At 38.0% G+C, this 24,481-nt stretch overlaps 1 protein-coding gene across 1 annotated transcript in view; it reads left to right on the top strand.

The window, feature by feature from the left end:
• Nucleotides 1-24,481, top strand: part of zgc:193801 (uncharacterized protein LOC564476 homolog) — a 52,579-nt gene that overhangs the window by 4,794 nt on the left and 23,304 nt on the right. The window contains exon 2 of the mRNA XM_052032223.1: nt 12,259-12,457. Coding sequence (XP_051888183.1) covers nt 12,259-12,457 — 199 coding nt within the window. The remainder of the gene's footprint in view (nt 1-12,258; nt 12,458-24,481) is intronic.

The raw sequence follows: 24,481 nt of genomic DNA, 5'->3' as shown, positions 1-24,481 counted from the left end.
CCATGAGTGAAACAGCATTGATTTTGTCCAATAGTGTAAAGATGGAATCCATTGTCTTTGGATCTGCCACATATGCTGTTTCTTAACCACAGAATCCTTTCCTGCCCCAGGTGCTCTATCCTCCTTGGCTGTTGCCTGGTGTTCACAATCTTAGTGTCCTGTTTTGCCTGAGCTGAGTTTCAAAGCCAATAACACCCTTTTTGTCACCACATAGCTCACCTCCACAATTGTAACATCACCCATCACTGCTGTTTTAGCATATCTGCTGCTGGGTCATCCATTGCTCTATTATGTATGGATGTGAGCATTTCAGCACTTTTTGATGTTCCATCTTGCCGGCTCTGTAAACTTGGGATCATCTGAAACTCTACCTGCAACCTAATTTACACCCATTCAGCAACCACCTTGTTCTCTCTGAACTGAATGGGCTACGGGTCTGCTTCTCTCTCATTCACCTCTTTAAAAGTGGTCAATACCTGTCATGTCCTCATCTGTCCTTAGCATAATCTCCTTCAAACTGAGCATCTTGCATATCCTGACTTTCACTGCTCCATCTTAATCAAATGTACTGCTTTGGTCCTGAGTTTTGTAATTTTTTTCAGTCCCTGCCTCGCTGTGCTTTCTTTTAAGATGCTCCCCAAAACCTACCTGTTTGACTAAATCTTTAGCTATCTATCTTGATATTTAAGTGGCTTGATAAGAAATTTTGTTTGATAAGGCACAATATCCTGCATATATTCAGAATAAACACTTATCTTTGCACCATAATTATAACTATTTAATTTATAAAGCACATATAACCTAGGAAGATTTTACTGTGCTTTGTAAATTAAATTGTTAAAATTATGATGCAAAGATAAGATTGTTATGCTGAATATATGCAGGATTGAATCAACAATGATTCTGAGCTTTCAAGGTCAAACCTAGCAGTGTATACTGTTGGATGATTCTGTTCACTATGCTGTGATGATGTAAGGAAGAATCAAATTTCACTTGATTGCTGCAGTAATTTTTTTGTGCATTGGCTGCATCTTTTATAGTTCTGGCACAGCTTGCAGTAGCTATCATGGGAGTGTATTATTGATCATTTGCACGCTTGCTGATGCAGTAAATGTTTGCTGCAGTAGTGGATTTTGCAACCTTGATCACAGTGCAGTATTCTCAATTCCAGTCCTTGGTGCATCAGGCACAGATTTTCTACATGCATGCCATGGTCCAGTCTGTTTTGTATTATTTCTTTCATTAGTTAGCTCTGCAATGGTAAGAATCCACAGTGTTTATTTGATAGATGAACATGTGTCAATTTCCAGCCCTGTCCCCATAGAAATTAGATTGAAGGATAGGTGAGCAGCATTCTTCTGTTGGTCTATCACAAACGAAGTGCAGATAAAACATTACTTTTTAAATTTATGTTCATGAGGGATAATAGCTCTCAAAATACCTTAAGTTTGATTTTACTGATTTCTCTTTAATGGAATATTATAGATAATTAGTTGGGTTTGACTTTAAATAAAGGTGTATAATTAAGTTTTATCTTGTCAATAACAATCTCAAAAAGGACTCAAATAATAGGGAAAAACTAGGGGCAGCAACCTGTCAGATATTAGGATACCATGATAGATAGCAAACTAGTAATGCAGCAAAATTCAGAAAGTTAATATGGAAGAATTTTTAAATACTTGCTATAATTTGATTGAGCTTGATATTCTTGTAACTGAGCGAGAGGCTTTGGGTTGACATGTATTACAGAATTTGAGCACATAATCCAGGATGACACTCTGGTACTATTATTGGATTGTGTTTTTAAATATTAAACAAGACCCCAAGCACTTATGTTTAAAAAAAAGCTCCCTGCTAATATTTGTAGGGAGTTTCCCATAATGTTTTGGCCAAAGCATATCCTTTAACCAATATCACCTGGAACAAATTATTTGGGTGTTTGTTTGTTCTTTATGGGACCTTGCTGTATATTAATTTGGGTGCAATATTGGCTATATATTAAAAAAATTGCTTTGGGTATCCTAGAGATACTTTGAAATGAAAATCCATTCTTTCACAATTTGTAAATAGTAAGTCATCTATTTACATAATTTCCAAAGAAGTGAAAACATCCAGTCCAATGAATGACTAAATTGATTGTCCTTAGTTGAACTTCAGTACAATTACAATGACATTCTGATTCTGTAAGGCAATCATTTTGCCATACTGGTGCATGTTGGGAGCAGTTTAGAGAGCAATGAACTGAATCTGTGACAGATAAATGAAGAGAAAGCCTTCCTATCAGTGTTCAGAAATAAATATGTGTTTGTAACGTTAGGTGAGACCTCTTGGGTACATCAGTTTGATGGAGCAATTTTTAAAAACTGTGTCAATGCTCTTAAGATGCTAAATGACTTTTGTAAAGATATCTATTCAGGATGATTTGAACTATTGTCAGTTTGAAAGGAGAACAATTTCTCAGAGTAATAATGTTAAAACTGTAGAATTAGTATTTCCGTTGTTTTGAAGCTTTGATGGCTTATCCTTTTGTTCCCCCAGGTAGGGAAAGCCTAGAGTGGGGAGCTTGTAAGATTACTGGAGAGGATGTCTGTAATTTCAGTTTGTTGTTTTTAAATTAGTAAATACAGTAAAGTTCTGTTAATCTGGTATGCTCAGTACCTTGGTGGTGCTAGACTAGCAGACTTCCGGACTGTTGAATGTTATTCCTATTAATTCTCCAACACACTTTTAATTCACTTTAAAAAAAAATGTTACATGGTAGAATAATACATTTTCTGGTGAACCTGATAAATTTGGAGGGAGCATGGGAACCAGAGCCTGTCGAGCCAGATGCTGAATCATTGGGATATCCAAAAAGTCAGGCATCATATTTTCAGAGTTTTACTGTATCTACACTGCAAACTTTGCCATGTGCTTATTTGACAGCATAACTTCTAAGCTTTAATTCAGTAGCCAAACAGCTTAGTGTCTGGTTAATAATCTAATTTGGACAATAATCTTTCTTCTGTGATGTAACAATTCTATATCCACTACCCTTATAGGCAGCAAGTTCCAAATCATAACCATCGTGTGCATAAATAAAAGGATTTTTATTCTTGCATCTTCCTTGTATATTTTGTCCATCACAACAAAACTGTTTCCTTTGGTCCTTGAATCATCTGCTAACAAATCCCCTACCCAAACCAAACTTGTTCTTGTGTACCTTTGTCAAATCTCCTCTCAATTTTCTTTGGTCCGCGGAGAAAAATCTCTGCTTCTTTAGTCAAAAATTGTAGCTGAAATCTCTTTCTCTCATCCTAGAACCATTTGAATAAATATCTTCTATGTCTGCTTTTCCATATTAAATTGGTGCCTGCCTGCCCGCCTGCCCATGCTGTCAGCTTGTTCATGTCTTCAGCTGTGTCTCATTGTCATGGTTTAACCATATCTCTGTTTGATGTTGTCCGTGACTTTTGAAATATTACTCCACACATCCATATCAAGGTCATGAATATATTTCAGAAAAAACTGGTCCTAGTGATGATCCTTGCTTATTTACCTCCAGTCAGAAAAACTGCTATTTACCACAAGAAGTAGTTTTTTCTTAAATCATGCTGATCAGTTTTTTTATGTAGGTCTTTGTCATCCATATGGATTTTAAGAAGTCATTTGACATTTGCCCCGTTCTCTTTGTCAACCTTCTGTCAGAAGGTCAGGGGTGTTTGGAATATTCTTCCTCAAGGGGTACTGGAAGCAACCTTTGAATATTTTGCAGGCAGAGATAGATTCTTTATAAGCAAGGAGCTGAAAAGTTGCTGAGTATAAGAGGGAATATGGAGTTGAGTCATACAGCATGGAAAACAGGCCCCTTGGCCCACCAAATCAGTGCTGACCACCAAGCACCCACTTACATTAATCCTACATTCACCCACATTCCCATCAACTCCCCCCGGATTCTAACACTCAACTACACAGAAGAAATTTACAGTGGCCAACCTACCATCCCGGGATGTGGGGAGGAAACCAGAGCACTTGGAGGAAATCCACTTGGTTATAGTAAGAATGTATAAACTCCACACTTCCAGGTAACCCTAACTTCGTTTCCCCCCCCCCCCCCCCCCGTCCTTTTGATTGTCCTCCAGGCCACCTATTTTTGTCTGCATTTCCAACCCCCCTTCCCCCCCCCCCTCCCCCCTGCCCACCATTACCCATTTTCAGCACCCTCCCCCTCCTGGTTCCATCTACTTACCACCCACACATTTCACCCACCTCTCCTCGCCCTCCAGGTGCTGCTTCCATCTGCCTTTCACCTCTCCCCTAATGATTCCCATTGTCACCTTCCTTATTTATGAGATTCCACCACTGGCCTTTATGGTTCTGCTTATCACCCTCCAGCAGCTGTCTCCAACTTCACCTCCCCTGTCATCCTTAACCTTAACCTTACCACGCACCCCCCCCCCCCAGGTTGATCTACCTATTACTACTGGCCCCTGTCTCACCACCAACTTTCCTTTGTACTGGCTATCTCCCCTCTCCAGTCTTAGGCCTGATGCAGGGCTTTGACCCAAAATGTCGACAATTCCTCCCCCACAACTCCCCCACAACCCCCCCCCACCCCCCACCACAAATTCCGCTCAACTTGCTGAGTTCCTCAAGCAAATTGTTCGTTGCTCCGGATTCCAGCACCTGTAGTCTCTTGTGTCTCCACACAACACTGGAGGTCAGGATTGAACTCTGGTCACTGGAGCTGTGAGGCAACAGCTCTACCAGTTATGTTCAGATCAGCCATGATTTCATTGATTGGCAGAGCAGACTTAAGGGGCTGCGTGACCTTTTCCTGCCTTTGGCCAAATGTATCTTTATATGTTACCTCATGATGTATAATCAGTTCAGTCAAGCATGAGTTGCCTTTTAACAACTGTGTTGGCTGTCCTTCATTAACTCAGACTTCTCCAAAATGTCTCATAATTTTGTTCCACGTAAGTGCGATTATACTTGTATGGACGTAAAGCTTTATAATTCTATTTCTTTCAAGTCTAGTTTTTTATTTCTTTGGTTATTCTTGCATAGGAGTTTTAATATTCTGCAGCATAAGCTAGTTTCTTGATGTATTATTTCATAGAGAGCTGGCTCTATTTCAGCTGGCAGGAAACTCCTAGATCAGCAGTATAAGCTGTCCTCCCAAGACATTGGCAAGCTTTGTGGAGAATCTTTTCCACATCCACTTAATTGTTTGCTGCTGTCCCTGCAGCAATTGCAATTGCATAGACAAGACTGAGAGGAGACAACAGATGCTTTCACCATTGTTTCTCATCAGTGGTGATATGTTTTCCAATTATCTGTCTTATTTACTTACCTATGATTTCTTTTCTGCACCCTGTTACAGATACTTTTTTTGGTCCCACAAAGAAATACTGCCTAGGAAATGTGATCAAAAATGTTTTAACTGTCTATATCAATGTATGAACTCTGACTGATTTGGCTACAGAATTCAAGTGCTAAAATCCTGAACAGTTGTCAGACCACCTCTTGATTACTTTATAATCTATTCTACAAATGACACATATGACGCGGTACTTCAGTACAGATGGGTTCAAGTTTAGGACTGGTGTCATGACATTCTTTTTTGCACAGCAGCCAGGCATGATGACAAAATGAATAAACTTCTGAATCTATTAAGAAACAGCTGGATGTTTTTTCTAGATAGATCATTGAAGATGGGGCCAAATGTTTTTTTTAATCCTTATCAATCTTGTAAATGGCAAGGAAATGTTCTGTAGTTTTTACCTATTATTTACCTGTTGGTGTGTTTTTCGGTCATTTATAACATCTCTGAATGCTGTTAAGAGAATAACTATTACTTTCTTAAATCGTGAACTTGGTGGCCTGTCTCCTTTCGTTTGCTTGAAGATTTTTTTTTTGGTTGATGGAGAGTTTTGTTTTGCAGGGATAATAGCATGGTATTTTTGTGGACAAGCAATGCAGAGCCCAAGACTCATGATGAGAGACATGAGTTCAAATCTTGCAGTGGCGGTTAAGAAATTTAAATGCAGTTAATTAAATAAAGTCTGAAATGAAGAAAAATATTAGAAGGTCATATTAGCAGTGGCAATCATGTAGTTATGGGATATTGTAAAAAATCTCATCTAGTTCACTTACAGCCTTGAGGGAAGGAAATCTGCCCTTGCCTGATCTGGTTTATTTGTGACTCTGGACCACAACTAAATGGTTGACTCTTGAATGCCTTCTGAAAATGGCCTAGTAAGCAGCTCATTTGTATCAAACCACTAAAGTCAGCTCAGCCCCAGGTTCTGAAGGATAATTATGGATGAGTAATAAAGCCTGTTTTGTCACCAAATCCCTTAGACCATAAAAAAGTAAAATTCTTCATTTATCTTCAATTGCATCTTCATGAAACGTGATTTTCTAATAATGTGATGGACATAAACTGTTATAGATAGATATACAGTAGGCTTAGAGGACAAGTAACTATGGAGCAAAGCTTCAAAAGGGAAAGTTGTTATCTCTTTGCAGGATATTCTGCAGATACTCATGGAAATTGCCTTAGTAAGAACAGTTGAACTGGATCCAGAAATGGATTTAAACTTCTTAAAACGTCTGATCTGTTCTGAATATTTGTTAGGGACCAGTGGTTAGAGATAAAATACATTTGTTGCGACAGATGTCTATTTGAATTTGTATTCTGTGCAAGCACCGTCACTGCTTTATGTTTGTGCAGGCTTTAGGTTTGAATCTGTGGAAATATCCTCCCCTACTACTTGTCAGGCAAAATCGTAGTATTCTCTTCCCACTTTTCCTCTTCATCTCCCCCCACTCCAGTTCACATTCCCAGTAACTTATTGCATTGTCACCTTATTTGATAAATGCAATCAAAGAATACTAGCCTTTACCTGTGCTACAATCTGTTTGTGATTGTAGTTGAGGAATTCACTGTACATAGTAGAAATCTACATATGTCTAGGATGTCATTTTAACTTAAATGTGAGCTGACATCTGTCGAGAGACTTTCATGTTTGAAAACTGACATTTGCAAAGTCTAAATTAAAACTATATTAGCTTTGAGAATAACTTTTGACAGGTTATTTTTGCTTTTGTTTGCTATGGATTTGTCTTGTGCAAAATAGAAAATTTATTGCAAATGAAAGTTATAAAAGCCACATGCCGGTATAGCACATAGTCTATAATGCAATACAGTGGTAGGTAAACATATTAAGGCATTTTAAAAAAAACTTTTGTTAATAGCTCTTATGAAAATTTAAGGATTATGCATGTAGAACTTGAATAGTTGGATGTAGTTTGCGAAAGAGTGCCATAATTTGCTTTGAGTTAGAGAAACTGTCACAAAATGGCAATTGGTTTATATTCTTCATAATCTTTGTATAAGGGAAGTCTGTTCAAATTTATGTTTATGAAGTATTTGTATATATATCTATAACTTGTAGCTGTTCAGTGAAGTAAAGATTTTACTTTTTTTTAGACTTTGAGGATTGAAATGGCAAAATAAGAATGGCAACAACTGTAACAGTGGCCTAGAATTTTTTAGTTTTATTGGTGACAATGGTGTGAACAAAGTCAAAGTCGAGTTTATTGTCATACGCACAAGTACATGTACACAAGGTGCAATGAAAAGCTTACTTGCAGCAGCATCACAGGCATATAAGCAGCATTCACAAGAAAAACATAAATATTATATACCATTTTTACAAGAAAAAAACAATTAGAACAAAGAAAAAAAGTCCATTTTAGTGCAAAGTGATCAGAGTGGTCAGTGTTGCTAAACTGTAGTGGTGATTAGGATTTTGCTAGTCGGTTCAAAAAGAGAATGGTTGAAGGGAAGTAGCTGTTCTTGAACCTGGTGGTGTGGGACTTAAGGCTTCTGTACCTCCTGCTCAATGGTAGCTGTGAAAAGATAACATGACCTGGACGATGGGGATCTTTGATGATGGATGTCACCTTCTTGAGGCAGCACCTCCTGTAGATACTACCAATGATGGGGAGGGATATGTCCGTGATATATTAGGCAGAGTCCACTACTCTCTCAAGCACCTGTTTCATTTAGTCTGGATGGTTCAAATCCCACCACAGACACCAAAACAGGTATGTTGATACTCTAGTGTAATACCTAGAGAGTGCTCCCCACACTGAGGTGTTTCTTTTGGATGAGCTGTTAAACTAAGACATTTGCTCTGTCAAGTAGGCATAAGGTTCCTGTAAAGTACAGGGGAGTTTTCCCTGATGGTGTAGCAAGTATTTATTCCTGAACCAACAAATAAAAAAAATTGATTATCTAGTCATTATCACATCGCTATTTGAGAGAACTTAATGTTTGCAAATTGACCACTCCATCTCCTTTATCGTAAGAGTGAGTACATTTCAGAAGCATTTTGTTAACTTTAGAGTTATTTGAGATTTCCTGAAAGGTTATGAAAAGCACTATATAAATGGCAGTCTTTATTTTTTTTACAGTTACTGCTAAGATCCAAAACTAGTATTATATATGGAGTATAATTGGCTCAGCATAAATATTTCCTAATTCCATTTTTTTAAAAACAAAATGTTTATGATATTTCAGCTTCCATTTTATTCCTGTCTATATGTAGCAGTCTTTATTTCTTTCTCAGTAAATATTTAAAAAGTTACATTTTTTTTAAATTTCCTGGTTTACTTTCTGTGAAAAGTCTTGACTTTGCCAGATGGTGATATCACTGTGCTGGAAGGCAGTATACAGAAAATGATATCCAGAAAGGTAGAAGTATGTGCTGTGTAGCCCACATAAGCTTTGTGAACTGATTTCTTTGAAGTCAATGGCAAGCACCATCCCTTTTGCACTGAATGGAAAATACAAGGTGATATTTTTGATTGAACATAAGGGCGAAAATGCTCTACTTCTTTACTTTTCATTTAGTCCTCAGATCATCCTAGTGTTTCACAACCAGTGAATTATTTTTAACATGCAATCTCTTGGTATACAGGAAAGCATGGCAGCCAATTTGAACGCTATGCAATCAATAAACAGAAAACAAGATTAATAACCATTTGATTTGTTGTTAATATTGATTGATGGAGAAATGCCCGCAACCTTTTGTGCCAGTACTGTGAAAGCTATTGACTAATTTCAGATTATTTTTATTTATTCATTTTTTGGAATCAGGATATCTTTGGCAAGGCCAGCATTTCTTGCCCACTCCTAATTGCCCTTGAAAAGGTGGTGGTGAGCCTTTGCCTTAAACCTCTGCAGTTGTAGTGGTGAAGGTACTCTATAATGCTGTTGGACAGGAGGTACAGGATTTACACTGAACAACAATGAATAACTGGGGATATATTTCCAAGTCAACATGATGTGCCACTTGGAGAGGAATATGCAGGTGATGTTGTTTCCAAGCATCCTCGCCTCGTGACATTTTTTTTCATAGAACTCATGGATTTGGCTGGTGCTGTTGGAGTAGTCTGAGCAGGTAACTGCAATGCATTTTGTAAATGGTATACAGTTGCAATCACTGCGTGATGGTGGAAGGAATATATGTTTAGGGCAGTAGATTTAGTACCAAGCAAGTGTACTGCTTTGTCTTGGATGTTGAATGTGTTGAGACTCATTGGAGCTGCAGTCATGCCAGTAAGGGGAGAATACTCCATCGTGCTCCTAACTTGTCCCTTGTGGAAAGCCTTTGGGGTAGAGCAGTGGAGACAACACTGAAATGGGCCCTTCGGCCCACCAAGTTTGTGCTGACCATTAAGCCCTCATTTTTACACTAATCCTACCATAGCCTATGTTACTCTCTTTGCCCTTCCCTCACCAGATTTTACCACTAATTGATACACTAGGAGCAATTTACAGTGGCCAATAAAAAAAATTAATATACTAACCTTCACATTTTTGGGAGGTGGGATGAAACTGGAGCACCAAAACATCCCTATTCTACCTTTTATGTTGGAAAGAAGGTCATTGAAGCAGCTGAAGATAATTGAGCCTAGGACACTGCCCTGAGGATCTCCTGTGGCTGGAATTACTGATCTCCAGCAAATTCTGAAATGCAACCATCTTTCTTTTGTGCAAGGTATGACTCCAATGATTGGAGTTGTTTTATCGTGGCTTCTTGATGCACTTGGCCGAATGCTGCCTTGACGTCCTGGGCAGTCACTTTCACCTCTGCTCTGGAATTCAGCTCTTTGATCAGCGGTTGCAGAAGGCTTTGATGAGGATTTGAAAAGAGTGCTGCAAAACTGAAATTGGGCATCAGTGAACTGGTTATTAGTGAATAAATGTAGCTTGGCACCTCTGTTGACGACACTGCCATTATTTTGTTGATGATTCAGAAAATTGAGCTGAATTGGACTTGTCTTTCTCAAATGAAACATAACAGTTCCAAAAACAAAGACAAATGTGATGGTTTAGTTATAAAATTTTAAAAATGATGAAAATTGGGTAACTTATAATGCAGGTGTTAAAGCTGTCTCCTGACTCCTGCATTACATTGAGGTTGCACTGTACTTTAGAACTGCCAGTCATCTTGGTGACCTTATACAGCTTTCAGTGGGCAGTTTTAGATACTTCATTTTTCAAATACTCTTAATAAAATTGATAATCCATTGTAATGATGTTGTTTTCTCAGTTAGTTAATGAGTGAGTAAACTGATGCTCATGATATTCCATTAATCCAATTATGGAAAAGCAAAACTTAAAATTTAAAAATGGATGATGTGTTTGGAAATCTCAGATTATAAATAATAGCATGGAAGTTTGCATCGAGAAATTAATCAGTGAATTTCCATGTAGGTGAAGATTGTCGACAGGGATATATTTAGGTAGTTTAGTTCACAGAGAAGAAACTCAGCTTAATGGAGTTCATTTAAGGAAAACATTTTTCTTCCAAATTGCAAATGTAATTTTTGACAGTTGGGCAGTTAATAAGTTTAGTAAATCAAATGAATCTAATATTTTAGTAATAATCTCCTGTATCTCTTCTATGCAGTGTAGATTTTCACTCCAACAAAATTAACCAGAATTCAGTATGTGCAACAACTGTTACTGAGAATCTTAATCTCACTTGCAGCAAACAAAAAGAGCACATGGACTTCAGTGTCACTAAGATATAGACCCCTATTGTCCTAGCTCTGAACCCACATTTTCCTCACTTCATCTTGTTAATGTTGCACTTGTCCATTAGACCTATATCCTGCTTTCTCAACTCAATTCTTACCAAATTATGAAACACAACTTCCCTTACTGGCCCCCATACTGACAAGAAATGGTTTCTTTTCCTCACGTACTGCCATCTTTTTGGAACTGCTGTCATCATCCCAACTCAGAAATACTGCCCTCGAACCCATTGAACTTGCAAGCTACCTCCCCTTCCCATCTTTGATCACCCTTTCTTTGTGATCCTTGATCATGTCAAAGTGTCAAATTCAATCTTGTCTTGCCGACAGCTTCATTATTGAATCTTTTCCCATCTGATTTTTGTCTCTGATTCAATACTAAAGCAGCATAAATCAAAATTCAAAGTTAAATCCCACATGATTGTGACTAGGACTGGGAAGCATAGTCCTTTGCTCTTCTTGACCTCTCTGTAACCTATGAATTGTGGATTACAACATCCTAATCAAAGCCACTTGCTTTTCTAGCAGAGTGGAACAGCTTTTGTTGGCTGCTTTTTCACTTACTGGGTCACAGCCTGAGCATTGCTAATGATAGTTTCTCTTTTTTTCAAGTCATGTCTCAAATTTTCCAAAGGTCTGTCCTCAACTCGTTTCTCAACTAAATCTGAAAATTCAGCTGAAGATGGGAGGCTCTGTATTTTGACAACTCCCAGCTTTACATTTTCACAACTTTAAACAATTTGGTTGACAGCGCAGACGCAGTGAAAGGATTATGCCATCAACCAAAATATTCAACTTTCGGTATTGGAGGGTGCCTTAGATTTCTCCACTTAAGCATAAATGCATCCAAATTAATTTTCTTTCAAAAAGAATTCAATTTTTTGCCTTAAGTTCTATCGCTTTCCAGCCACTCTTCAGCTGAAACAAAGTGCCTGCTATCCTGGTATCCCTTTTGATCTCTGATGTGCAATCCCCATTTTATGTATGTGTGCCATTTTTTCCCCATCTCACCATAGTTTACAGATTTTGTTTCAAATATTGAACTGAATGAGAGTGTACTGTAACATCAAAAATATTGTATTGACGACTGAATAATTTTGAAATGGGGGGTTTAAGTTACATTTCTCTAATCATGTTTTCTACCTTGATTTTTATACACAGACTCATCCATCAGTGAGGGTTAAAGGAACAGAGCATAACTACAACCCAGTTCTCTGCCAGGATGAGAAATGTTCTGCTAATTCTAAAGGTAGTCACATGCACTGTCCCTTTTGTAGTGTGACCGAAGCCTACCAGGACCCTGTCATCTTGAGAGCACATTACAGAGTTAAACATGTTGATAAAGGGCTTGATTTTGCAGGTAAGGTAAACTCCATAATGGCACTTAAGGTCCCACAGATCTCTCTATTATTACTTTAATTCCTCTGAAAATTGTTGAAAGGGAAGATGTGAAATGTACCATCCAAAGCATGGCCCTGCATGGTTAGGCACCATAAATAGTAAGTGAAAATCCAGGGCAAATGCAATGTCAATAAACAGATTATAAAACATCATAGTTTGTGGAACAAGACGAAGCTTCCTTTTTTCAGCTAACTCCTGTGGGGCAGTTTGTGCTTACAGGCTCAGCATATGATAAATAAAACAAAGTGCTGGAATTACTCAGCAGTTTAGGTAGGGTCTATAGGGGAGAGAAACAAAATTAATATTTCAAGTCAATGTGAGCTGTCCAAAGCATATTTGTTACAGAACAGCAGTGTGGAAGCTTGTTATTCAGGTAGCTCTCGCAAAGCCATGGGAGGCTTGTACAAGAGGCTGGAGTGGGTGATTAATTCCAGCACCTTGGTTAATTTCATTTTTCAATTATGTGCAGTATTTTGGATATTGAAAATGGATTTCTTAAGGAATTTACAGTACTACACACTATGATATCTATTTTGCAATTTGCAATCTATTGAGACAAGTAGAAAGTAGACAAGTAATGGTGAATGAATTTGAAGTTATGAGTCATCTTTAGTGGCATGTGTAGCACATAAACTTGACTGTTTTTGGAGGAGCCTGTTAATCTTGTACACATGCTGTACACATTACAGGCAAATGCAGGTGTCTGTAATGTGCTTAATAATTATTTGAAAGTGGGAGGAGAGGGTAGGGAGGGGTTGGGGTTCCTGAACCTTGTATGTGATCTTGCTGAATAAAAAAAGTTAGCAGATATAATAAGAAAACACAAAGCACATGTTTTATGATGTCTTTAATTTCTCTTCTGAAACATTTTTTGACATCAGTAAGTCCTGATATAGTGCATCCTTGATTTTCCATATTACTGATTTATTTGCCTTTTTTTTTGCTAATGCCAAGTTCTAGTTAAACTACCTGATGTCTATCCTTGATGGAGAAAGGAAATTGGGTAATAAATTGTAGTCATAAAATATCTGAAGTACAGCAATTAAACCCTCATCCAGATTGCTTGTGCTGGCAAATGTTGGTTTATTGTTATCAAAGCTTTGGGTAGTGGAACCTCATGAAGAAGTGGGGGGGGGGGGGGGGGGGGGTGGGGAATGTGTGTATAGGAAACCTCTACTACACTGTCCTCTGGGTATTTGCCACCATTTATAATCCTTTGTTCTGCAAAATGTCTATTAAGTATCCATGTTTTTTGTCCTATTGTTAAAAGCATTTGTATAATAGCAAACTTGCTCATTTTGATGGCTATTCAATGGTCTCTTTACTTTCTTATTTTAATCTGTATTAATTTTCCCTATTCATTTCTCTTTAAAACCTGTAGTAATTTACATAAAGCTAAAGCTATTTGAGGTATTACAACAGAATATTGATAAAAATAATTTAATTCTGAATTTGCAGTTTATTCTGATATTATAATTTAAATTTTAAATGTTTTAAATATAATGCCTGACTATGAACTGTACTTCTATTCAGATTGCAAGCTGGGTTTACACAAGTATTCTAATGCCTTCTGATTGTATTTGCACTGATCTGTTTTGGCATTTTAGCTTCAGGTTTAGGATGCTTGACTCCAGCCTGACTGGAAGCTTAAATGTCCTGAACAGGAATGAGAGAGGTCACTGCATGCCTGGATACATGTTATAAATTTAAATGTCTAGAGATTGGAAAGGAGAGAGTTTCTGAATTTTAACATATAAATAAGGGTTTGAAAACTGCTTGTCAACTGAATATCCTCTTGACTATCTGGGGATTTAAACTAAAGAGGTGTGGATCTATTGCATTTGGAAAGTTCCCCACTCCATTGTTTCAGATTTGTATCAGGTTTAACTTCACTGCCAATTTGGTGGAAGTTGATTCACACCAATACTAAACTTGCAAGGTAAATGTACTTTGTTATCATCAGAAATTTCAGATGTAGTTTATAAAATAAATGGTCCAGTAAAGTTTATCATGACAATAATTCCATAATGCTTGATACCTAAATTATCAAACCTCGCATCTTTTCTTAAATATGCCGTATTTTACTTGATCTCTGAATCATCATCATCTGCTCATCGAGAACCTTTTTCCTCAAGGGCAGAACAGGAAATTGGCTGATTATTGCAGAAATTTCTTTTGCAATCTCCAATAAGGGAGAGTCTAACTATCTATCTTTGACTTTCAATGGCATTACTCTGCCATCAACATCCTGGAGGTCACCCAGGATTGATTAGAAACCCAACTGAAACAACCATGTTGCTAAAGGAGTGGGTCAGAGACTGTGTATCCTGTGATGAGTGACTCAACTGATACTCCAAAAGCCTTAAGGTATAAGGTAGGAGTGTGATAGAATACTGAAATAAATAGAGTGGTTGAAGTACTCAGCGGGTCAGACAGCATCTGTGGAGAAGAAAGGAGGTTAATGTTTCCATTCAGTCATTGGTTAATCAGGATGCTTTCCACATGCTAAATGAGTACAACTCCAACAACACCCAGGAAGCTGGATACCATCCAGGACAAAACCATCCACTTGACTGTTACTCCATCCACTATCCTAAAGATGCATTCACTCTGTCACCAATGCACTGCGGCTGCAGTGTGTACTGTCTATATAATGTACTGTTGCAATCACTTAGGCTACACCGGTAGTACTTCCAAAAACATGACCTCTATCATCAAGAAAGACAAGGAAAGCCTGCTGATCAATGTTACTACCACACTCCTGTTCTCCTCTAAATTGCACATTATTTTGATTTAGAAATAAATTGCTGTTCCTTCTTTGCTACCGGGTCTAAATTCTTCACCAGAAGGACTGCAGTGGTTCAAGAAGAGGCTCGCCACCACCTTCTGATGGGCATTTTGCCGTGGGTAATAAATGCTGGTCTTGCCAGTGATATCCAGATCCTAAAAAATGAATAACTCTAAGACTTGGGAGTTTAGATACATACTTTTTTTTAACAAGGTAGGAAGTTGAATCTACAAGTTGAACAAACTAATTTCCCAACAATTGCTGAGAAAGTAGGAAAGGGACTAATTAGCAAGCAGAAAGTAAATGTTATCAGTAAACATCTAACAAACATGAAATCGTAAACCTGTGAAATCACTTGAAGTACTTTTGAAAGTGCTTTTATGCACTAATTCAATATTGTTGATATTAAATGTCCTGTATCATTTTCCTATAGCCTTGCCTTTTCTATGTTTAAAATTTCCGAAATAGTGCTTTCCTTCGCACTCCACAGTACATCTGAAGCCCTGGTTTTCAAGTGTTCAATTTTGCTATCAGTCACTTCAAATATATTCTGATTTCCTAGATGGATAAGCACAAACAATTCTCTCAAATTTTGTTTCATCCCTACCTCAAATGATATATGTTCTTTTTATTTGCTTTGTACAGCTCTCAAGCAGATAGTACTTAGACTTCTAAAGAGCAGTGGCCCAAGTAATTAAGATTGAGCATTCTGGGCAATATCATGTGAAGAGGGATGAAACACACTTGTTCCGACTTGTTTTTATTGCTCTGAGGCATGTATAGATTTATTATGAATAATCCTGAGTACGCTAAGAAGTGCTTCATAATGTGCCATACTCTGGCCTGAAAGCACCCCATTGTTCTGACTCCTCTTCTACTTAAAATGCATCCAATTTTCTTTCAGTGGCTTCTATCTCAACTTCTATCTATGCTAAAGCATTCCATGTCTCATCAGCAATGCAATCTTTTTCATTGAATAGTTGGAGATAACTTAAGCTTTGTAAAGTGTTTACCAATAGTGTTTGTAAAACTGTTAATTTCCTCTAGTGACACCCTGCTTTCAATGATGCAAGAATATTTGGATATCCAAACAGCAATTTTAACTGGTTATTAAAGGAGTGAAAAGGATGATTTTGAGGGTTAAGTTTCCCAACTAATTTTCAAATGTGAATGATCCACAAACCTGCCCAGAGTGCAGCACTGCAATTTTTTTTGTTTAAGACTCATCCTAGTTTCTGTTTAGGCAAGCAAGATATTATCTTACAATGTTCACTTGAACTGTGGGGAAAATACATCCAGCAATACATTTGGTTTGCGTATGTTAGAATCCACAAGACTTAATATTAAATTCTATAAGTTCAGGCAACCTCCCCCCACCCCCATTTGATTTGTTTCATTTTTCTCCTCTGTCTCCACTGCCTGTTTATAAAATAGTTGTTACCTTGACAACTTTGCTCCATGTCATTGATATTCTCTTTCTTCTCTCCATCATCTGCTTCTCTAAAACTTCAAACACTCTTCTCACTTCTCCAGTTTTGATAAAGGGTCCTTGACCCGAAACATCAACTCTTTTCTCTGCCTACCAATGTTCTTGACCTGCTGATTGCTTCCAGCATTTTCAAATACAATTGTAAATGTTTATTTGTGTCCAGAAGGGAATTTTGATTTTCAGGATATGAGGTTAAATTATTAGTAGTTGCACATTCCTGTCTCATACATAGAACATAGAACAATTACAGCACAATCCAGGCCCTTTGGCCCACAAAGCTGTGCCGAACATGTCCCTACCCTAGAAATTACTAGGCTTACCCATAGCCCTCTATTTTACTCAGCTCCATGCACCTATCTAAGAGTCTCTTGAAAGACCCTATTGTATCAGCCTCCACCACCGTTTCCAGCAGCCCATTCCACGCACTCACCACTCTCTGAGTAAAAAAAACTTACCCTTGACATCTCCTCTATATCTACTCCCCAGCAGCTATGTCCTCTTGTGGCCACCAATTCAGTCCTGGGAAAAAGCCTCTGACTATCTACCCTATCAATACCTCTCATCATCTTATACACCTCAATCAGGTCCCCCCCCCATCCTCCGTCTCTCCAAGGAGAAAAGGCCGAGTTCCCTCAACCTGCTTTCATAAGGCATGCTCCGCATTCCAAGCAGCATCCTTGTAAATGTCCTCTGCACCGTCTCTATGGCTTCCACTTCTTTCCTGTAGTGAGATGACCAGAACTGAGCACAGTACTCCATGTGGGCTCTGACCAGGGACCTATATAACTGCAACAATACCTCACGGCTCCTAAATTCAATTCCCCGATTGACGAAGGACAATACACCATATGCCTTCTTAACCACAGAGTCAACCTGCGCAGCCGCTTTGAGCGTCCTATGGACTCGGACCCCAAGATCCCTCTGATCCTCCACATTGCCAAGAGTCCTACCATTAATACTATATTCCGCCAACAAATTTGACCTACCAAAATGAACCACTTCACACTTATTTGGGTTGAACTGCATCTGCCACTTCTCAGCCCAACTGCATCCTATCTATGTCCCTCTGTAACCTCTTGACAGCCCTCCAAACTATCCACAACATCCCCAACCTTCGTGTCATCCGCAAACTTACTAACCCACCCCTCCATTTCCTCATCCAGGTCATTTATAAAAATCACAAATAGTAAGGGTCCCAGTACAGACCCCTGAGGTACACCACTGGTCACCGACCTCCACGCAGAATACGACCCTTCAGCAACCACTCTTTGCCTTCTGTGGGCCAGCCAGTTCTAGATCCACACTGCAATGTCCCCTTGGATCCCATGTCTCCTCACCTTCTCCATAAGCCTCGCATGGGGTACCTTATCAAACGCCTTGCTGAAATCCATATACACTATACTGCTCTCCCTTCATCAATGTGCTTAGTCACATCCTCAAAAAATTCAATCAGACTTGTAAGGCAGGACCTGTCCTTAACAAAGCCATGCTGACTTTTCCTAATCATATTATTACCTCTCCAAATGTTCATACAGCCAGGTATAATTTGAGGTGATAGATTATGAATAGTATGCAAGCATAATGACTGTACCTCAACTACTTTTTGGTTATATTGCATCAAAGTTGGTTTGCATATCTGAGCTTAAAATTGTTCTTTACACTATTAGCCTCAGCAACCTCCCCAAGTATTTCCATTAATCATTACTTGTATTTCCAATAATCAAATAAAATTAGTTGTTTCGAAAGAAAACTTAGCTGATCAGGATACTTCCAATTAATGCTTTCTTTCATTTACCATTTTATCCAGTGTTTACATCAGCATTTGTTATGATGCGATTGTCATTTATTGTGAGTAATGAGGTTTATAAAGATCAAAGATTCATCTGTTATAAATGACATTCAGTGTAACACTGCCTGTTCAAATACAAAATTGTAAAAAAAATTCCTCACTGCTATATTTTGTGCGAGCTGAAGATCAAGACTTCAGACTGGCACAAAACTCGTGGTCTGCTGGGCAGTACTGATTCCTGCCCTCCTATATTGTTCTGAGATCTGAACTACCTACAGTAGGCATCTCAAGGTTCTGGAAAAATACCACCAATACTGTCACTGCAGAATCCAAATTTGCTGTAAGAATAATCGAACCAATGTCATTATCCTCTCCCAGGCCACAATTCCAGTACTGAGACTCAACTTACACATATTCAGCCAAATTGGACAGGCAAGATCAGACTCGCAAAACATAGCTCTGGCATGGGAAGAGATAACTAGGCATACAAAGGAAAAGTACTCAAAGCCTTGAAGAAATGTAATATCCCTAGTGACTACTGGGAGTCTCTGGCTCACAGAAATGGAAAAGGAGCATTCAGAATAGTGCTGAGAACCTCGAGGCTGTGCATTGGTTGCACCTGCGTAACCTGATGAAGGAGCAGACCCCTTGCCTATAACTACCCACAGGCTTACTCGAACTGTGGAAGAGTCTGTGGTTGCCAGATTGGCCTCAGCCACCTCAGAAGCCACAAAACCAGAGTTCAAGTAAGTCATCTTTCATCCCAAGGAACTGCCTTATAAGAAGGCGAATTCATATCAAAGCTTAGCAAAGGGCCATTCCTCTTTGAAAAGGGAAGAAAAGCATTGTTACAAAATATTTTTGTAAAGTGATTAAAACTTCACATTTGGATTCTTTTTAATGGTTACATTACAGAACACAATGGATTTTTTTTTTAAATTGCAGGGATCATAGAATTCTAAAGGAGATTTGTGAAGCATTGAATGAGACCCAGGAAATTTGATGCTCAAAATACTAAACACTAAAAATAGGCAATCAATTAAATACTGAGCTCTATAGCCAAAACAATAGACTACAGCAGAAAGGAGGTGGTAATTAAACACCCATCATAGAGTGACTTGTCTGGAGTACACTGTCTGGTCCTGGAGAAGGTGAAACAAATGAGAAATGCAGGCAGTGAAGGGTACAGAAATGGGGTTTATCTCTGGTCTTTGTGGGGGGGGGGGTGGGAAGAGGAAGAATCCCCAAATTTAATTCCTCCACCACTGAAAACAAAGCCTTCTGCTACTAGAGACATAAATTCTGGATTTCCTTCACTACACTTGTTTGTTCCCTATTTTTGATGTTTCTTGAAAGCTACTTCTTTGATCAAACTTTGGGTTATCTGCCTTAATGTTTCTGTGTCTCAGTATCCAAATTTTGTTTGATGAATCTTTGGGGCAGCCCGGTAACGTAGCGGTGAGTGTGACGCTATTACAGCGCCAGCGATCGGGGTTCAATTCCCGTCGCTGTCTGTAAGGAATTTGTACATTCCCCTGTGTTTGCGTGGGTTTCCTCCGGGTGCTCCGGTTTCCTCCCACATTCTAAAGACGTACGGGTAGGTTACTATGGGTTTAAAATGGGCAGCGCGGACTTGTTGGGCCGGAAGGACCTGTTACCATGCTGTAAATAAAATTTTTTAAAAATTTAATTTAAGAAGCAACTTGTAATGCATGTTCTTATAAAAGTAATTAATGCTTTAAGTTAGAAAAACTTGGATTTTTCAATCTTGAAAGAGCAAATGATTATTTTATGGATGAGTACACGGTTTTAAACTGGGAAAGATGTTGGAAAATTTCTGAGTTGAGGAAGAAGACAGGGGTCATTAGCTTAACTAATAGAAAGCAAGTTTACTTTTGAAGCCACCAGGATTTTGTTAACAATAAATGCATGGAATCAGAGAGTAGTGAAGGTAAAAACACCACAGTCATTTAAGAACCACTTGGATACAGTCGTGGGAGGTCTTGAGGTTCTTACTAGATGTATGAATTGCAATTTGATCATGTGGGCAGGCGTGGTAGTGTAACGGTTAATGTAATGTTATTACAGCGCCAGCGACCCGGGTTCAATTCCCACTGCTGTCTGTAAGGAGCTTGTACGTTCTCCCCATGTCTGCGTGGGTTTCCTCCAGGTGCTCCGGTTTCCTCCCATATTCCAAAGACGTACGGGTTAGGAGTTGTGGGCGTGCTATGTTGGCGCTGGAAGCGTGGCGACACTTGCTGGCTGCACCCAGAACACACTACACAAAAGATGCATTTCACTGTGTGTTTCGATGTATATGTGACTAATAAAGATATCTTAACTGGTTTTTGCCTTCCAAATTATCTTGCAATTGAATATAAAAAGACCTTGGAAAACAGAAGAGAGGAGGAGGGTTCACAGTTTGAGATAAATCTGATATGGAAACTTGCTTCCTGTTTGTTGGTTTCTCTAACGTAAAGTGGAATGGAAGAAGCCATGTTGTGAAGTTAGTTGTTTAGAAAATAATTTAAGAAACAGGAGCAGGAGGTAGGTCATACAGCCTCTTAAGTGTATTCCACTGCTCATGTTGATCTGAACTCTGCCTCAACTCTGATTTCTTGCCTGTTGCCCATAACTCTCAAGTCCCATACAGTCCAAAAAATTGCCAGTCTTGGTCTTGAACACACACAATGATTCAGTCTCCAAAGCTCTGAGAAAGAAAATTCCAAAGAGTCACAACCCTCTGAGAGGAGAAGTTTCTTCTCATCTCTATCTTAAATGGGCGACCCCTTATTCTGAAACCATGTCCTTGGTTCTAGATTTCTCATTGAGAGGAAATATCCTCTCTGGGTTTACCATGTGAAGCCACCACTCAAAATTTTATTTGTTTCATTGAGATCATCTCTTATTTTAAACTTCAGTGAGTAGAGGCCCAGATGATGCAGTCATTCTTCACGATATGAGTTGGAGAACGTGCAAAATAAGTTCACAGTATTTCTAAGAAATAAAGGAGATACAACTATGAAGAAAGTTCATAGAAAAGTAGAGATATTAAAACTTAAAATTAATATCCGCCTAATAATAGAATTTTTTGCACTAATAAGTGGAATTTCAAGCAAATGACATGCAGTGCAATATAACGTAGAGGATGCAGCTTGACAATATAATGCAACTTGACAGGAATATAACAACAAATGGAAATGTGTTTGGGTTAATGATACTGCACGCTGCAGAGTGAATGAACCACAAATGCAGATAAATACATAATTCTTTAAGTGTGAACAAAGGAAAATAGAAAAGGCTGTTGGCATTTGATTTTAAAATGCAATTTATGATTTTACATGGAATACGGGAACAGAGAGTTTATAGTAAATTTGTATAAGCCTATGATTAGGCTACATTTAATATACCATATGCAGTTTTGAGCACATTGTTTTTCTCATTAAATTCCTCAGAGCGTTTACAGACCATGGTGGGGAAAAGCTTGGAGTATTGAGATTGTGCTTTCAGTGGAATAGAGAAGGCTACGAAGAAACTTGATGGATATTTTAATCATTAGAAACTACACTGATAAATTGATTAAAGAAGGAGCATTGATTGTGGGATCACTGACAAACGAGTTTCATCAAATTAAATTTGTTGGACAGGAGCTAGGAGAAACATTTTATATAGTGAATGAATTGATGTAGCATACAAACTAGTTGAGACAGGAATTATTTTATTGAAACCCTTAGAAGAATAAGGTAAACATTTGAAATAGAGCTATAGGAAAACAACTGGATATTGTAATCAATTCTGTATTGTGCTGACAGAGCAGAAATTAACTAAACTGATAAATGGATGGCCCCTTCTGTAAAATTCTATGGTTCTAATAGTGACAATATGATTTTATGTAGTGCTTTTAATGTACCAAAATACCTCAAGATGCTTCATAGAGTTGTCATCAAACAAAATTTGACGCATGGGGAAATATTGGCCAGATGGATGAAGAGCCTAAAGTGCAGGCAGTCTTCTATCTAATTGTTCAGAAATCCCAATATTTTGTGATCATTAGTCTGGAGAGTGGGCTCAGTGTGCAGTCAGGGTCAGGAACGTAGGCAAGTTTAATGCCAGAGACAGATCTGCAATGTTTGTATGTTTTAACTTGTTATGACAATATTATTATCATACTGTGTTTATTATATTACTGTGTAATTTTTTAAAAAAATAAAACAAGTGACATAATGTTCCTGGGATATTAATTGGAGTAGTATTCAGAAGTTCAGAAAATCTGCTGATTCAGCATCATACGTCCTGATGGTGCTGGATTGTCAGAATTTTACTGCATATGAATAGGAAGAATTCAAATCTGAGACGCTTAGGACTAGAGTAGGTTAAAAGAAGGGGAGGGGGCGATGGAGTGGAGGGGTTTGAAATTAAATATGAGAATCTTAAAAACTAGTGGCAGTATAAGACAATGATCAAGGGGGGTGGGTGAGTGGGTCTTGGAGTGCAGGAAACTGAGTTTTGAACAAGTTTAGTTTTATTTGATGCCGGCCAGGAAAATTTTGGAATAGGCCCATGAAGAAGTAACAAAGACAGGAGAGTAGGCTATCTTGGAAATGAGGTGAAGCATTCATCTCTGGGTGAAATGGGAACTATGGCGACAAACAGTTTGGTTCAACTTCAGTCACTTGGGCAGTCAACACAGTTTGTGGTGGGAAATTATGGCAATAGCTTCAGTCTTCCCAATATTTTGCACCTCTGTAAAATGCATATGTTTGTAAATATATTTAATAACAAATCAAAATAGTACAGCATTTAGGTCTGTTAAAGCTCATAATTGATTTTATAATTAAGAAAAACATCTGCAAAGATGCAGACAGCACCACTAATGTGCAGATTTTAAGTTATTGTTCTGTTTGGCAAAGGAGCTCTTCAGTGGTACATCATTCTGATTGTGCATTCGTAGAATTCAAATGGAATTCTTTTCTACAGTGTTTTAAGTCAGGACTAATGGTTCAGGAAATGCTTTTGTTTTGTTTTTCTGAAGTCTAGAATATCTGTGTTTCTGTGTAAAAAGCTGATTAAGTCTGAAAAGTTCTCACGGCATTTTCTTCCCTATTTGATTAGTACTAATTAGTCATTTAAGTACTTAGTGGTCAATTTCCTTTCAAAAATGATCCCAGAGTAAGTATATAATGTGTGGAATTATTCAAATTTTGAGAACTGTATTGTATTCAAAATTAGATATAAAACAATAAGATAATATGAGAAACAAATTATTGCTTAGGGCAGCAGTTAAATTTCTTCACACAATACATTTCTCATCATTTTATTTTGCTATTCCAGCTTAGGATAATAATTTTTAAAAACTTGAGTTAGGATCTGTGCTTAGCTTTATTTTTACTGTGTTCTGATTTTGATTTTGTTTGTTGTTGCTTAACACAATTTTATAATTTTTCTCCATTTTAAAACCTTCATGCCGAACACCATTCTCTGGCAGGAGAAACTGCCTAATTTTAGTTGGCTTGGATTGCTAGTGTTGAGTCAATTGTTATTAGACGCTTTGCTTTCTTAAGACTTGTGAAAGCTAACTAAGATTAAGAGCTAGGATGATATCTGGGATGAATATGTGTGCTACATTTTGTGAAATTACACTGCCATCATGCATCACCTGGCTTAATTGGAATGTATATTTAAATTCTTCATCTGGATTCCATTCTATAATGTAAATCTGAATAGGGCCACCACTGCAGTGTAATTTTATCAAGTGGTACATACAGATTTACTTCAAAGTGTCATGAAGGGACATGAACTATGGACTAAATTCTAGCTACAAAATGGAATTAAAAATATGAAATCTGTACGGAGGAATGGAACCATTTTTATTTTGGCATCTAGACAGACTTTAGTACTTCTGGATTATTTACAGTCC

Source organism: Pristis pectinata, chromosome 17 (genome assembly GCF_009764475.1).
Source record: "Pristis pectinata isolate sPriPec2 chromosome 17, sPriPec2.1.pri, whole genome shotgun sequence".
NCBI classification, from domain to species: domain Eukaryota; kingdom Metazoa; phylum Chordata; class Chondrichthyes; order Rhinopristiformes; family Pristidae; genus Pristis; species Pristis pectinata.
Note: the sequence above shows the minus strand (reverse complement) of the source record. Positions and strands in the feature narration are given on the sequence as shown.